The 15,818-nt window shown below is 38.6% G+C and overlaps 3 protein-coding genes across 5 annotated transcripts; 2 read left to right on the top strand and 1 right to left on the bottom strand.

The window, feature by feature from the left end:
- Nucleotides 1-295: 295 nt before the first annotated feature.
- On the top strand, nt 296-4,423 carry LOC105275645 (SAC3 family protein A). 2 transcript variants are annotated; one of them, XM_026972015.1, is made up of 5 exons: nt 296-419; nt 1,232-1,313; nt 1,638-1,760; nt 2,061-2,150; nt 3,155-4,423. In XM_026972015.1, exons 2-5 carry the CDS (start codon nt 1,235-1,237, stop codon nt 3,715-3,717), a joined length of 855 nt encoding a protein of 284 aa, XP_026827816.1. In that variant the 5' UTR covers nt 296-419; nt 1,232-1,234; the 3' UTR covers nt 3,718-4,423. The 2 variants fall into 2 exon arrangements, with proteins under 2 accessions (XP_026827816.1, XP_011330929.1); XM_011332627.2 differs by lacking the exon at nt 296-419 and adding an exon at nt 812-883.
- A 2,592-nt stretch (nt 4,424-7,015) lies between these two features.
- On the top strand, nt 7,016-9,267 carry LOC105275644 (pentatricopeptide repeat-containing protein 2, mitochondrial). The gene is made up of 5 exons (XM_011332625.3): nt 7,016-7,224; nt 7,570-8,096; nt 8,177-8,476; nt 8,684-8,788; nt 8,975-9,267. The coding sequence occupies exons 1-5, from the start codon at nt 7,143-7,145 to the stop codon at nt 9,137-9,139; spliced, it is 1,179 nt and encodes a 392-aa protein (XP_011330927.1). The 5' UTR covers nt 7,016-7,142; the 3' UTR covers nt 9,140-9,267.
- An 85-nt stretch (nt 9,268-9,352) lies between these two features.
- Nucleotides 9,353-14,875, bottom strand: LOC105275642 (tetratricopeptide repeat protein 37). Of its 2 annotated transcripts, none has more exons than XM_011332624.3 (14): nt 14,726-14,875; nt 14,252-14,585; nt 13,799-14,172; nt 13,312-13,727; nt 12,715-13,182; nt 12,463-12,617; nt 12,246-12,381; nt 11,768-12,135; nt 11,281-11,600; nt 10,830-11,126; nt 10,475-10,732; nt 9,994-10,377; nt 9,656-9,911; nt 9,353-9,573 (listed from the first exon to the last, which is right to left on the bottom strand). In XM_011332624.3, exons 2-14 carry the CDS (start codon nt 14,575-14,577, stop codon nt 9,432-9,434), a joined length of 3,900 nt encoding a protein of 1,299 aa, XP_011330926.2. In that variant the 5' UTR covers nt 14,578-14,585; nt 14,726-14,875; the 3' UTR covers nt 9,353-9,431. The 2 variants fall into 2 exon arrangements, with proteins under 2 accessions (XP_011330926.2, XP_011330925.2); XM_011332623.3 differs by having other exon boundaries at nt 14,695-14,872.
- Nucleotides 14,876-15,818: the final 943 nt, after the last annotated feature.

The following is a 15,818-nucleotide window of genomic DNA, read 5'->3' as shown; positions in this document are numbered from 1 at the left end:
GTTTCCAATGCCAGCGTCGTGCATCCAATATCACACATGTATACACACATACAATACCATTTTCTATAAACGTACTACGACATTCTATCTGTTCCTTTAAACTGGCGTGCCAGCTTGCCTGACCTTCTCCTTTCTTTGATGTCTTCGTCATGCGCATTGCTTCTTCCTTCTCTTCTTCTTCTCTTTTCCTCTCTCCTCTTCTCTCTCTTTGTCCTTCTCTTTTCCTATATGTCTTTTTCTCTCGTTCTCTCTCTCCCTTTCTATCTCATCTCTGATTCTCTCCCTCTTTCTCACTCTAATGCGCAAATGCGTCAGTGAGACAACCATACTGCGAGTCGATCGGGCACATTCATTTCAGTCTCGCGGCAATTACTGGTGACTAAACACTGTACAGACGCCTGAAACGCAAAAACGAGCAGGTAAGTGATGACCAATACGTTGTACTCATTACTTCACAAGAAAACTCGTCATTTTCATTAATGCGAATTTGATATGCTCATTATTCCGTAATCGTGAATAGATGAATTGTCTGCTTTCCACGAGATTTGTGTCAAAAAGCGTCCGTGAATGGTGGCAAAGTGCTACGGTTTTTGGTGGCACTGGATCGACGATTTCTCGTTACGATGAAATATCGCAGGAATTTCCATCGTAAAGTGAAGAATAGCCTGTGAAAGATTCATGGTGAAGCACATCGACGTTGGCGCGCTTCACGTATTTCCGACGCAGTTTTTCCTGGCTTCCGCGCAAAACGTGCAAAAAGCGAGTTTCAAACCGACAGTACAAACCGATTATGCACACGTGAAGGTGGATACAAATATTCTGTGTTGATCTTGAATCATTCACGATCTCCTTCACAACGCAAGCGAAAAGATCCTCACAAAACGTATGTGTGAAGCATGTGTATGTGTGTGTATTCCCTTCTGCGAACAATTTTCGATCCAAGGATACCGACTGCGTGAGACAAAACTGTGGAACGGAATCGTGCCGCAAAACTTTTAACGACAATTTAATTTGAATTGCCACGTTATTAACCATATCTCTCTTCACATTTTGAAACCTGCTCTGGTGGTTCCATTACTAATTCTTCGTATTGTAGGTTTATTTAATGTCAATATTGATAGATGAGGAATATGTTTTAAAGTGGCGACTGGATTGAATATTTATAAAATGTATCAATTACCGCTTTATCTCAGGTCACTTCTTTGTCAAATTTATTTCATTTTATTTTCAGAAAATGAATTTCTGCACTACGCTTGGTATCCTGTTTGGGACGCTGCTGATTACCATCGTCCCTGATACAGCGGCTTACAGTAGTAAGTAATATATTTTTCTCTCTACAATTCCAAGGAATTTTTTCAAATAAATAATAAATTCTGAAGTTTTATACTTTATTTTATTGTTATTTAATGCTCGTGTAAACTGTCGCTTCTGGGATAAGATTTTATGCTTTTATTATATTTTTTTAATCGGATTTTAAAATATATCTGTATCTCAGGATTCAACACGTTTTATATTTCTTTTATATCACACTCGCCCTTATCGTGATAATGATACAATACGAAATAATTGCAATTTAGTTATAGGAAAGTTATTATAAAACAAGTATCGAAATAAATTTTATTTTCTTGTGTTGACAGAATATGGCAGAACTTGCAAGGATATCGGTTGCCGCAGTGATGAAACGTGCGTGATGGCAGAAGATCCTTGTACGGGCTACACTGATAAGTGTGGTCGATATCCGACTTGTAAAAGGACATCAGGTAAGAAGCGACATTTAATAGTTAATGAGTTTTAATTATTTTTAATTATTCTCCGTACTTAATATGATGTAACTAACGTTGGCAGTTTAAAGACTAAAATATAGTGTTTCATTCATTTAAAATTTACTAGAAAATAATTAAAGAAATAAATGCTCAAAAGATGCTTTATTTTAATTCTTTTCTATGACAACAATAATATTAACGTAATTTTGTTTTTTTATTTTATATCTAAATATTATATATCTAAATAAATATTTATATATCTCATGTTATCTCAACATCTTTCGGAAATATTTGCAGATGTGAGTTGCGTTCATATAATGTGCGGACAAAACGAATATTGTAAGATGGAAAATGGTACTCCAAAATGTGTAAGCACTACGGCACAAGGTAAGTTTTTATAATTTTTGTCATGTTCGATAGTACTTGATACATTGCGAATATGAGGACGTAAACTGATGGATAGTCAATGCACGAAATGCATGATACAGTTTCAGCCAACTAAAATAAATTGTTTGGAATATTGAGGTTTCAAATTTGCGCTTATGAAAGAATGAATTCTCATAATTAAGAAATAGAAAAATTAAAAAATTTAAGGAATTAAGATCTTTATCCTTCTATGCATTTCATAGCATGTACAAGATTGCAATACATATAGGATATGTTATTACATATGTATATGGAACACTAATTATATACATATATATAAAGCACGTTTTATTCTACAAAGCTTGAAATACTTGGCCGCAATTTGACATTAATTTTTAGTCATGCTATATTAAAGTATACAATATTTTACAGAAAAAAATAAAATTCAAACAATCAAATAAAATAATTATTTTAACATTTGAAGAACTCAAAAACCGCAAAATAATATAAATACGTGCCAGAACTAATGCATAAAATTTTATCTGGAAAGCACAACTTGATTTACAAGTAAACAAATCTTATTAGGTTTCATACGCTATAAACTGTACTAACTTTATACTTGCTTAAATCAGCGCAAAAGTGCATATTTGAAGTAATCTTTCTTATTTGTTGAAAATATGTTTTAAATCAAAAAGTCTATTTCAAGTTTCTTATTCTCTACGTAATCGTTTCTCGCTTATTGCAGTATATTAGTTTTTAATAGACACCCTGTATATTTTTTGTAGATAAAATAAGTCAACTAAATCTAACGGCTAATCTCTTCTCCTTTTGTAAAAGCTATATAACGAATCTTCACATGGAATTAAGGAAGTAATGAAAAATCTACTTATAAGCATTTCGTAGCAGCCAAGTTTGTTTCGGTGCGTTATCATCTCGCAATGTCTCCTGTGATCGTGTACAAAATATCGCATTCGCGCATTCGAATTCCCGAGGACGCATGTCGAAGCAAGTGAGCATCTTTCCAGGCTACGAGTCGGCCGGTGTTTCTTATGTAAATGGCGAACGAACGAGCGGAAATAACGCGAACCCCTATGCGAACGCTAACGCTCCACCGGCACCGGCGAATCGAGCTGAAGGCGGATTCCACCAATCTTCTTCTTCTTCTGGAAGCAACTCGGCGTACCCGCCGTACCCCAGCAACACCGGTTCCTCGAACGGGTATCCACCCTATCCGCAATCCACCAATCAAGCCAGCCACACCCGGGACCTGGGGTATCCGCCGTATCCGACGCAGAACAGGATGCCCATGCCGGGACAGTCATCGTATCCGGGCTACCCACAATCATCCGGATACCCACAGAACTCCGGATATCCGCAGCAGTACCCGGGACACCAAGGCCATAATCCTTATCCGAATTACCCTCAACAGAACTATCCGGGTCAAAATTACCCCAATCAAAACCAACGTGGGTACACCTACAGCTCGAACTCGCTTTATCGTAGAAACGCCGCGTCAGTCGGAGTGATCGCTTCCATGATTCTCGTCGGATTCTCTGAACTGTTTGTCTTCATGATGACGCGGTTGTAATTCAGCCAAATGTTGATAACGCTTTACTTGTCTTTGTCATGATCGTTGTTGATACTTTTATTGACCTTCTCGTTGCCAATCGATGCAGTCGAGGATAATTTGTTAAGGAAAAGTATTAAGAATTTTGTACAGGTATTTTACAATGATGATTTTTAGTTTTTCTAGATGTGCACGACGATTCTTTTTAATACAACTCTTTACTTTGTGTTTACCTTGTGTTTAATGATTATTGTCTTCCTTATCGCGTAGGAGAAGTAGAGTTTTACTAATATATACATATTATACGTAAACTAAATGTGTAATTTAATGTAGCTTGTATCAAAGAGTATATATTTCTACGGAAAAAATAATATTTTGTCTATATATCGATATGCAATCGTTAAAAGATATAATACAAATATGTACGTTTTAAAGAAAGATTGATAAATCAATCGAAGAATTTGGCCTTACAATTAACGTCCTGGTTGTGCTGTGTATTTACATAATATATATAAAGTTTATATCAATGCTACATGTCACAAGATATGTACCAATCGATATAAAATTTATATACATGTATGTGAAATTTTTGGAATATAAGATTATCGATCATCTGTATTTTATTCTTATTTTGTGCTAACTCTGATGGCTCATATATTTTACGAGCAAGCTTATGTACAAAATGTACAAGCACTTCATAAATAAATGAATTATCAGTTTGAACCTTGACACGTCTTATCTACTCGAACGCTATGTAGTCGAAGCGATTTAAATTATTACATCTTACTGCATCATCCTTGTTTTGCGCAAAACCGATCGATTTCATCAGCAACACATGCATTTGTACGTCATACTTTTCTCATCCACAGATTTTCCAATAGCGCAAAGTACTTATAAGAGTAATTTAATATATTGTTTATATAATAGATGATTGTAAAATAATATTGCTTTAATCGTAAACAACTTTTTTTAAAAAGGCTTAGATTAATAGGATTAGATAAAATAATGATATAGAACAATAATGAAATTATAGAAAACATATAATATACAGGGTGTCTTAGACGTTAAAAGAATCTAATAAAAAACTGTGTTAAGAAGATATAGGCTAAAAAAAAACAGAAAAACAGAGATGACGTTGGTGGAGTTTCGAAACATCACTGGTAGCCGCATGGAAGTGGGAAGCAAATCGATCTGAAATTCATCTTTTCTTAAATATCCTGCATATCCTGAATATTGGGTATAATATTACGTCTGGTAACATTTTTATAATAAATGCTGCTGGCACGTCGATCTAACTAACAAAATGGCATTAATTCTGTCTCTTCTAATACTATGATTATTATTATTATTATTATTATCAGTTTTTTTCATGTAATTTAATAGCACCGTTTCCGGGACTAAACGGAAGATCGCGAACAACAACGAGAATTCCATCCAGATATCCATCACCAACACCACCACCACCACCGACCAGATCTTCGTCATATAGAGGAAGATATAGCGGTTATTCTGGTACTAGAAATACTATAGGTAATGGCTCCATTTATAATCGCATATTCGGCGATGACCGTCGCGCGCAGTCCACAAGTCCTAGGAGCACCACGCAAGCAAGTGGAAACAATTATTATCAGACTCACACTCACGTCGATAGTCATGGGAACAGAGTGTGGACATTTTCAGGGTAAAAATCGACTTTTCACGTTATTGTTAACTTCAGAATATATTATCAATATTAAAATTTAAAATATCCAGAATATATTAAAACATATGCTTACTAAATGATTTCGACTGGTTTTAATTGTTAAGAGTGTCTATAGTAAACGCTCATTGATGCAATTATATTATTAATTGGAAATTAAGGGGATGCTGGAGTTGCTAGTGAACTATTTTTTCACTATAGCGATGGTAATTGCAGTTTCGAAAATTCTCTTTATTGCTTGTGCAGAATAAAAAATCCTTTTCCACAAATGAAGTATAGATAGAAAGAAAGCCCGCTCTACAGGACTTTATATTCAAAATGGAAAAAAGTTAGAAAAGACAAATGCAAGTTTTTAACTTTTTTCCATTTTGAATATAAAGTCCTGTAGAGCGGACTTTCTATCTATACTTCATTTGTGGAAAAGGATTTTTTATTCTGCACAAGCAATAAAGAGAATTTTCGAAACTGCAATTACCATCGCTATAGTGAAAAAATAGTTCACTAGCAACTCCAGCTTCCCCTTAAAGTAGATTAATTATAGTTATGAATTATACCATGAAAATAAAATTATGGGCAGAGCATACCTGTATTTATAATTTGTGCTCGCGTTACGTGTTGGTACGTACATCTTGGCATTGGCTCTTGTAGAATCCTACAACCGATGAGAGGGAGTAAACTTTATACTTTCCCAGTATAAAAAATTAATAATATTACAGTAAGGAAGTTTATATGTATTCTGTATTCTGTGAAGGAGAATACACCTTTCTTTTTTATTACGCCTCTAAAGTCACTTCGAAAAGCTTCATTATATTCCTTTATTTTATTCCGATACGGGACCGCCTCAATCTTGTGCGTACAAATTGCGAAATTTTTATAAAAAGCATTTCAACTATAATTTTTGTATGTGTATGAGTGCAAATGGCAACACTGTTTCACTTCAGTTTCACACTAGTCACTTCAGGATCCCCTTAATTATAAAAATTATTGCTTCCCAAACTGTGAAAGTGCCTTCCTTAACTTGCCCAAACGATCCCCAAATGATTGCAATAGAAAACATTAGAAAACAATGAGATATATCGAAGATTATAAACATTTTCCATTATATAGGGTATGGTCAAAAATTCCCTAGCGTTTTGGCTTGAAGTCTGGTTGATGACATGAAACTTTATTTGGAGATGCAATTATTATTTCCCAAACTCTAAAAACATTACAGGCGTATTTCCCAAATGATTTGGCGTTGAAAGAAGCGAAAAAGAACACTATTTGGAATGATAACTATACGCTCAACTAATTTTCATTAATTATTAAAAAACTATTATTTCCCAAACTCTAAAAGTTGTTTCCTAAACTTTCCCAAACGATTCCCAAACGATTGCAATAACAAAAAATAAGATTTATCATATTTGCTGCTAACTATACGGCGGTACCTTATGGCCGGTATTCACAGTCGAATCTTATATTTAGAAGACCCGTCTTAAGCTTATCTGCAGATGCTGTATAGGCCATTTCATTGGCTACGGAGTATCTGAAGATACATTTCTATCATCATGCTTTAGTCGCTGCGCTTCGATTCGAGCTATGAATAAACCTGAACCGGAAGTCACGTGAGCCCAGGCTTCCGGCTCACAAGCATTCCTCTCCACTTCGTTTTGCGTACCGCTGAACTGGTAGGTCACGAAAGCCCGAGCTTTGAAAGCTGATATAAAAGTATTACGGAAACGACTCGAAGCGATTACGGACAGGAATAATGGCCGGAACAGTCAGGAATTTAGCGAGACTCAGCGTGGGATGGCCAAGCAATATTTTCGTCAGAAATAATTACCTAAACTGTACGCACCGATTTAACCTCGTTATTCTATCTTCGCATGCCGAACTAACGATAGATCATCATGCGTGTTACATGCTATTAATATATCAAATGATACTTTTTACGATCAGTCATTGTAACAATTGCTCGTGTTACATCACGATCAATTAATGAGAAATATTCTTCGATTAATTATATGTTGTCTTAAAAAAAAATTAATTTTATATATTCGGAAAAATTTGGCAAGCACGCTTTTATTTATCTTTAAGATGCACTTTTACGTACCGAACAAGGGCTCTTGTACGTTCTTATTAATCTCTGACTGATCATATTTCTCTGAAAAGAATGATGCATGTTTCTTTTACAGTTTATAGATGTCTGTATTCTGAAAGGAGTTTGGGGTTGCAAGGTTACGAGAATGCAAGATTAAACTTTCGTAATCAATTCTTAAATGTGGAAAATACATTCCGTACCAAGATGCAAGAGGTGTGCAGTCAGGAATCGAGCATGATCTTCACAGAGGACTTGAAGTCCATGCTGCACTTGGCCCAGAAAAAGCCCGAAGACATCGAGCTACTCGTGAAAATGATAACCAAGTTTAACAATCAAAACAAGGAGATGAGATTCGGTAATTATGTCTTTGGCCCCGTGGTAATGCGCACTTTTTATTACCTCGACGAGCCAGATCTCGCGCTGACAGCTTTCAAGGACCCACAGTTTGAGGAGTTCTTCGATCAGTTAAGTTCCCACCAGATCCTCTTGTCCCTGTTATATAAGCATGGCAAATACACAGAAATGAAAGATGTGTACAGCATCATTAAAAACAAATTTACGAGTGAGAAAGGGAATCCTAGGACTACTCTGGTACTAATTATGGCTGCTTGTTACAAGGAGGTAACATTCCGTTAAGTAATAAAAAAAAATAAATTAAATCTCATCAAAGCTTATGTATAATTTCGCATTAACACTTTCAGAATACACCAGAGGCGTTTGAGTATGCTTTCAATATCTGGAAGGAGATGAACCAAAAGGGAAACGAATTTATGCGCAGGGCCATCGCATTCTTGGCGGGTCTGGCTATTAAGCAAAATGCGCCTCATATAGCTATAGAGATTATAAGCACAATGAGGACAGCGCGATTCCCCGACACGAGAAGTTTGAAAGTCCTGGCGTATACGGATCTGAAGAGATTCACCGAAATAGTGCCGATCTTGAGAATATCGTTGGAGAATTACCGAACAGTTGGTCCGAAAGAAGTTTTCTTCCAGGATGTGGTATGGTTTCAATTTGTACATTAGGTTGACCGAAAAGTCCGCGCGGATTTCTCTTTAACGAAATTTAAACGCAAAATTTTTCTTGATACAAAGTTTTGCGTTTAAATTTGGCTAAAAATAATTCACGCGGACTTTCCAGCAAGTCCGGTAGTGTATATTCAGATAATACGGTGCACGTTACTACGTTTGTGTTTTGCCGACTTTCAGATCGATAAATTGGAGCAGTCTATGGCGGAGGAGAACGTTCCTCAGGACTTCGAGCTGTACAAGTTAATCAACTTGTTGAAGCAGAATGATCATATTAAATCCAACGTGAGTTCAAAAAAAGTTACGCGTCAACTCGTGGGCTGTTTGCTCTATGTTCTTTATTTCGTTCTCGACGCTGCAAGAATTAACGTGACATTAACGCGGCGAATTAAATATGATTTAACATAGATTGGGCTGTGAAATACTCTCTGTATAATTTATACAAAATTTATACGTAACATTTGTTTCTAGCAAACTTTGGAAGAGTACATCATCGCGGAAATAGATGTGGATCCAACGAGGAAAACGGCAAGAGCACTAGCTATGCAGTCCGACATGCGGGGACGATCGCGGCAATCGTTTTCATCACGTGACCATAGTAGTGATAGACGACCAATGATGCAAGACTTTTTGTAAGCGTGCTTCACTCTCGGTTATAGAGCGGTTATGTTCTATGTAACCTACCGATTATTAGTTTACCTTAGGTAAATCTACTTGTAAGATCAAACCAATGAATAAATAAACGTCAACTATGTTACTCTATATTTAATGACAAATTGCTCTTATTCGCATACCTCCCCTAGGTTCATAAATTTTTCTACAACCTCTATATAGAAGTGATAAGACTACTTGACTTTTTAACTTATATTTATTATACAATTGTACAATACAAAAAATTATACATACTTTTGGAATAAACTTCTCGTGTTTACGAGCTGCGAGCCGCAATCTCTTGCGCGTTACGCAGCAACCAGTCTGACATGTGTCTGGAAGTTTGAAACTGCGATCGTACTGTAGATATTAACGATAATAACCATTGGTTATCAAGCTTAGGATCCTCCTTCGCGCATCTATAACGAAAAGAATAATGAGAGAAAATAATTCGGTCGAGGTGCATAAATAATAATATAATAGCTTTCCAATAATTCTGACCTAGGTAGAACGGCAGCGATAAAACTGCCCCAGCTCTCAACGTTGGCAGGATATGTAAATATATTTTTCTGAGCCTGTCTGAGTCCCTCCGTCGTGCCGAAGTGGCTGTACGCTGAGGCGCAAGCGACGTACACGATATCGGTCATGGACGTGTTCCTACTTAGGACCAGTGCCGTCCGTGCGCATTTCCGGAAGATATCCAGGTTTGGATTCAGCAAGGAAATCCTAACGAGACGTATCCAGTGTCTGATGTCATCTGGAACAGTGAAGCACGTTAGTTTCAAAACGGATAGACATCTCTCTGTACTTCTTGACAAATGAGACTGTTCGTCATTTACCTGGACGTCGCATAATAGCTTTGGTGAAGGTTCGAATGGCCTCGACGAGATCTCCCCGAGTGACGCGATGATACGCGGACAACGTGACGGCGTGATGGCCGTACTCGTGATGATTCTCGTACGGTTTCAGTTCCTTCAGTACCAACGACGTCAGATTGGCATCATCGTGCAAGATGCCTAACGCGGCAGTGGCCAAGAGCCCGGCCACGGTCGGCGGTTCTATCTGTATACACTGGAACAGCAGGGTCTTCACCGCGTCTGCCCCTTGGAACATGTGGGCAATCGCAGCCATCGCGCACAGGACGCTCCCCTTGTGCGCTCCGGTGACCGCCAGCCAGTGTAATGCCGCTTCGTACGCGTTGTACGATTCTTCGTACTCTTTCGCTGCGGGACATATAAAATAGTTCGTTTTTTTTTCTGTAGAGTTACGCGTTCAGCGGGTTGTAAATTTGTGAGTACGCAATTTCCGAAGCTCCCGCACCTTTGAACAAGGCTAGTGCCAGGTGACACTGGCAGTTGAAACTCGCTGATTTTACTTGTCTGCACAACTCTACCGCCTCCTCATGCTTCCCGACTTGTATCAGAACACGTGCCAGGTTCACGGATATCATGTCTCTCTCCTTATCCTCGCTGAGCTCTAAAGCCGCGGCGAACTGCTTGACTGCTGTGTTGTACAATTTCTGTCGTTCCAGCAACAAACCGTAGGTGTTCAGAGCGTAAATATCCTTCGGCTCGTGTTCTGAAAATGATAAAGTCACACGAAGTTGAAACACAAAAAGTTTTTTACGATTTTATACGTTACACCACCACGCTGATAGCATTGTCCGTTGCTGTACCTGTGTACCAAGTGAGGACATCAACCGCTGCATCTATCGCGTGCATCTTCTCGATGAAGTAAACACACAACGGGTCTCTTTTGAACGCAGGGTTCAGAAGAGTGGTAAGTACCCAGTGAGCGTAGGCTAGAGCCGCTTGATTATGGTAGCCCAGTAGCGTCGAGTGCCGAAACAGTTCCATCGCTTCCCTCCTATAAGATATCTCGGCGATTAATCCTTGACCGATCCAGCTGCTCATGTAACTGGGATCCGCGCGTTGGGCTCGAGAAAATGCCTCATTCCCCTTGTACAGATCTCCTTTGTAGCAACAACGTTATTTGTTAGCCGTCATCGGTTGCCTCAGAAAATACTGCATTAAACTTATTAATCCGTAACAATAACGTGACAATAATCTGCAACAGCCTGTTGACCTAACGGAGTGAAAAAGCGACAACTATCTTCAAGTAACTACCCAAGTGCAGATACAGTGTTCCCAGATTACTCCACGCTACCGCGTTGTTCGCCTCCCTGTCGATCGCCATAACGAAACAGTGCTGAGCCAAGGCGTAATTTTTGACGTGGGACGACATGCAGATCACGCCCAGGATGTTCCAATGCAGCCAAGATTGCGGGGACAGTTTCACGGCGTGTTTCGCAGCGGCGAGACACTTGGCCGCTGCGTCATTCTTGTCGAGCGCGGAATCGCGATGCAGCTGCACGTAGTAACAGGACGCTAAGTCGTGCCACAACAACGCGGAATTCTGCGTGATCGAGAGCGCCCGACAGAAGCATCTAGAAGTAAAACGATATAATGTCGTTGCAGAGCATACAACTAGACTTTCTGGAAAAGGGAAAAAGATGTTTAAAAAATATAATGGCGATTTTTGTATTACAATAAAACGTATCTTATTTCATATTAATAACTGTAAGTGCGATAACACCGTCATAAAAATGTTTACCTCGCCGATAACATCAGTATTTCATCCCCTTTAATGCTCACATAGTTTTCCGCGCTGTCGCGTTTCATTAAAATCGGCTTGACTCTCAAGTAACGATACTTCTCTGGCATAGTGGCTACTTTATAGCACACGTCGCCGAGCAGTTTCCAATTGCAAGACAGATCAGAGCGTATCATAACGGCGTCCGTGAGGCTGTCGGCTGCTCGTTGCAGATTATCTCGGCCGCGACACAGAAGCTGTCTCGAAATGTTCTCCCTCGCCAGACCCAAACACGCTTGGGCCAAGCCTTTCAGCGCGGGGATGTATTGCTTATCGTTTTCCAATATGTTCTCGAAATCCTCCCTGGCTTCCTTGTGTTGGCCGATGAGCTAGAAAGAGAATGTTTCATATAAATATGCAGTTGCATCAGCTATGCGCAATATATATATATATATATATATATATATATATAATTTAAATTTGCACAAACGTGACATACAAGTTTGATATTTGCAAGTTGTATTATCGGATAGAGGGATCCTGGGCTTAGCTGTAGCGCGCGTTGATACGATTTCAGTGCCGACACGTGAGCGCCGCCCACTAAGTACGCGTCCGCCAGAGATTCCCAACTGTGACTGCATAACGCAAGCTCGCGATAAGAAATGTTCGCGATATTTTAAGACAAGACAATAAAACAACAGCGAGTTAGATCATACTTGTCGTTAGGATCGGTTCTGATCACGTGCTGTAACGCTTTGATGGCCTGTCCCGCATCGCCTTGATCCAAGTGATGTAGGCCCAATTGCAGCCAGGCCCACTTCGGCCCGGTACTCTGCATGGTTACCCTTTGCAATAGCTGCATGTTAGCCTCCTAAACATACACGGTATACAATCATCATTATAATGAAAATAATGAAATTTATGATAAATGTTTGTATTTACAAACGAGAGATTCGTGTAATGCTCACGGTGTTCTTGAGAAGACGATAAGCTGTGCTCAATCCGATGCCAGCCTCCTCGGAATTCGGATTGATCTGCAACGCGGCGTGGTAACACCTCCTCGAACGTTCTATGTCGTTGCCATGCTCGCGGTAATAGTGGCCCAGGTAAATCATGCACTCCCAATTATTGCGATCCGCCCGGAAGCCATTTAGAAATGCCATCAGGCTGTGATTGTAGTCTCCCATGTGCCAATAAATTTTACCGAACAACAGCCAGGCTTCAGAGCTCTCTAGCGCCAACTCGAGGGCGTTAATAGCTTCCTCGTATTGCTCGCGTTTCATTAGATGCAATGCTTTGAGAATAAACGCCTGGATTTTGGTCTCATCCTGAGACTCCAAGACGCTTAATGCGGCGACAGCGTCGGGCTCGTCCAGCGATACGTTTACTCGCACATTTATCACTTGCAATTGTACGGAAGATTCGATGTTCAATAACTAAAAAAATAATAGTCTGTGTATAACATATAATTTAAAATAAACATTTGGTTTCTGGATTTGTAGATGTATTACAAATCCAGAAACCAAATGTTTATTTTAAATAATTGTCTGCGTCGAACCCCTCACCTCTTCACACATCTGTCGCGCTTGTAGCAACTTTTGTTTACTACCGCTTCGGCTCATCGCCTCGAGTAATCTCAATTTAACTCTGCGACACAATTTCTCTTTCAAATTGGACTTCATTAATTGCAGCGCTTGTCTAGAAGCATTCTCGGCCTCCTCCCAGCAGTAGAGCTTGCAATACACTTGGCTCAACGTTAACCAAGCGTAAAATGACCGCACATTTACCGCGATCACTTGATTCAAGCACTCCCGTGAGCTGATTAACTCATTTGCACTCTTAAAATAAGCCGCTTTCGCGATCAACGCGATCTCGGAGTTCGCGATCAGCTTCAAGAGAGACTCGTAAAAGTATGTTACGTTTACTCCGAGCTCGTGTCCATTTAGTATAGCTTCCTCGTAATAGACACGGCAGATCCATTCTGTTTGCGCAACGAAACTGATTATGTCGTGGAATAATGAAAGCTTAGCAAGAATGGCTAAATGTAGTTACCTAGGGACTGAGCATCCTGTGGAAACTGAGCGTGCATGTCCTCAGCCGCTGTTAACAAAACTGTGTATTTATTTGAATCGTACAGCGCTTTCAGATACCTTCTGTAATACTCTTGCCTATTCATTAGGTCTGTATCTTTTATAACGGACGCCAATATGTCTTCATAGAGCTCCTGATGGTTTTTGACACCACTACTGGGATACTCTGTTAAAACCCAAGCCAGTGTCTTATCGATCAAGCTCGTCCTTTCCTCAGCAGAAACTTCCCGTAGCGTGCTCAGTGTGGTCAACACTTCTGACAGTACCTCGTCGTCCTTAATCCGCAGAACGATCTCAGAAACCTTATTTATAAAATGCGTGAATTTGGGAGAATCACTGAAAAGAGAATATTATGTTTGCATCCTTTCTTATAGAGTCTAGAAATTTTATCCGAAAAATTTTAGCAACATTCTACCTGTCCAACTGTAAAAGTTTGCAGTAAGCTGTAGCCAACTTTCTCCAATTGTTATCGTCCTGTGATGCTTTCTCATAGTACACCACTAAACCCTGCCAAGCCAATGGATTGTTTGGTTGAATCTCCGTGGCTTTTTGGAGAACCAAGACCACCTGTGATTTAAATTCCTCCACCTCTTGCATGGCTCGTGCTAACAAAACTAATGCCGTGTAATTGTTTTTATCCTTCTTCAAAACCTTCTTGCATTTTTTCATAGCTTCCAGATGTTCATTCCGCTTGAAGGATTCCCGAGCTTCCTTCAGCAAAGCTTTTATCTCGTCTGACATTTTGCTCTCTGTGAAGTAAAAAAGTAGACATATGCTTGCAATGATGTCTTGCTTCCAAATTATGATTCACATGATATGTTACAATAATAATAATTAAAAGAATAATTAAAATAATACCATGTAGATAACGTAGGATATCGAAACACACCGTAGACAATTGTAATATCACGATACTGTGACACCGCAAATCCTCAAAATTCAATTTTATAATCTTTGCAATCGTGAAAACGTAAATAATCGTGTAAATAATAAACACAAGATTATTATGTCCCTATCAGGCTACTCATTGAGGATTGAAATTGCAAATATAGATTGAGATTCGACCAATCACAATGTAACAGGCAACGTTTTGATTGGTCGAATCTCAATCTCCAACGCGAAGTTTGATACAGGCTTTAGGCATCGAAAATTATGATATTACGACAGAAAAAACATATGTAAAATCAGAGAGAAGCCTGAGAGCGGTCACGCACGCGTTTTAACTGTAACGCCTCAAACGTGGACATATGCGTTCCACTTGACGCTCCCAACGCTCGCGGCGTCATTTTATCTTTATTCAATATTCAGTGAGCAATAAAGACAGAATCACTTCAATCACTTCAATGTCCACGTTTGAGGCGTTACAGTTAAAACGCGAGCGTGACCGCTCTCAGGCTTCTCTCTAAAATCATAAAATATTTACACATAAATATACAATACAGCTAGAATTCCTCTATCATATGAAGTTGCTTTGGATGCAGACGCGTGTCATATATCAGACATATTTAATGATACATTTAGCATCTATTAATTAATTTTATATTGTATAAACTTTAATGTAGAGCCACAGTATAGGAAAGAACAGTAGGCTCACTCGGTGTCGGCACCTTTGATCTAATGACTAACAGATCGCCATATTGCTGGTTGTGCGCGCGCTCTAATTTGAAAGGCAATCGGTACAATTAAAGAGATATATATGTATATATACCTAATAACAATATTATAGAAATACTATGAAAAGGTTGTATTAAATAGTTACTTTTAATTAAAACACAATTTTATTAAAATCAAATATACAATTATTATATACAATAATTGTATATACAATGATTATTATTAAATTATTAATAATTTTTATATACAATAATTATTAGTCTTAATAAATTGTAATGAATGTATATAATATTTTTTAAGATAATATTGTTATTTATAAAGTATGATAGTGTAAACACAAATGTAATATAACTTCTATATACAAATAA

This window comes from Ooceraea biroi, chromosome 8 (assembly GCF_003672135.1).
Source record: "Ooceraea biroi isolate clonal line C1 chromosome 8, Obir_v5.4, whole genome shotgun sequence".
Classification (NCBI taxonomy): domain Eukaryota; kingdom Metazoa; phylum Arthropoda; class Insecta; order Hymenoptera; family Formicidae; genus Ooceraea; species Ooceraea biroi.
The sequence above is the reverse complement of the archived record's forward strand: the minus strand, read 5'-3'. Positions and strand labels throughout refer to the sequence as shown.

Coding starts and splice junctions, on each gene's coding strand:
- LOC105275642 (XM_011332624.3), bottom strand. CDS start 14,577: ATGTCAGACGAGATAAAAGCTTTGCTGAAGGAAGCTCGGGAATCCTTC. Junction 11,601..11,767: donor ATACTGATGTTATCGGCGAG/GTAAACATTTTT, acceptor TTTTACTTCTAG/ATGCTTCTGTCGGGCGCTCT. Junction 10,733..10,829: donor TGTCCTCACTTGGTACACAG/GTACAGCAACGG, acceptor TATCATTTTCAG/AACACGAGCCGAAGGATATT.
- LOC105275645 (XM_026972015.1), top strand. CDS start 1,235: ATGAATTTCTGCACTACGCTTGGTATCCTGTTTGGGACGCTGCTGATT. Junction 1,761..2,060: donor GACTTGTAAAAGGACATCAG/GTAAGAAGCGAC, acceptor AAATATTTGCAG/ATGTGAGTTGCGTTCATATA. Junction 2,151..3,154: donor TGTAAGCACTACGGCACAAG/GTAAGTTTTTAT, acceptor GCATCTTTCCAG/GCTACGAGTCGGCCGGTGTT.
- LOC105275644 (XM_011332625.3), top strand. CDS start 7,143: ATGGCCGGAACAGTCAGGAATTTAGCGAGACTCAGCGTGGGATGGCCA. Junction 7,225..7,569: donor CAGAAATAATTACCTAAACT/GTACGCACCGAT, acceptor TTTCTTTTACAG/TTTATAGATGTCTGTATTCT. Junction 8,097..8,176: donor TGGCTGCTTGTTACAAGGAG/GTAACATTCCGT, acceptor TAACACTTTCAG/AATACACCAGAGGCGTTTGA.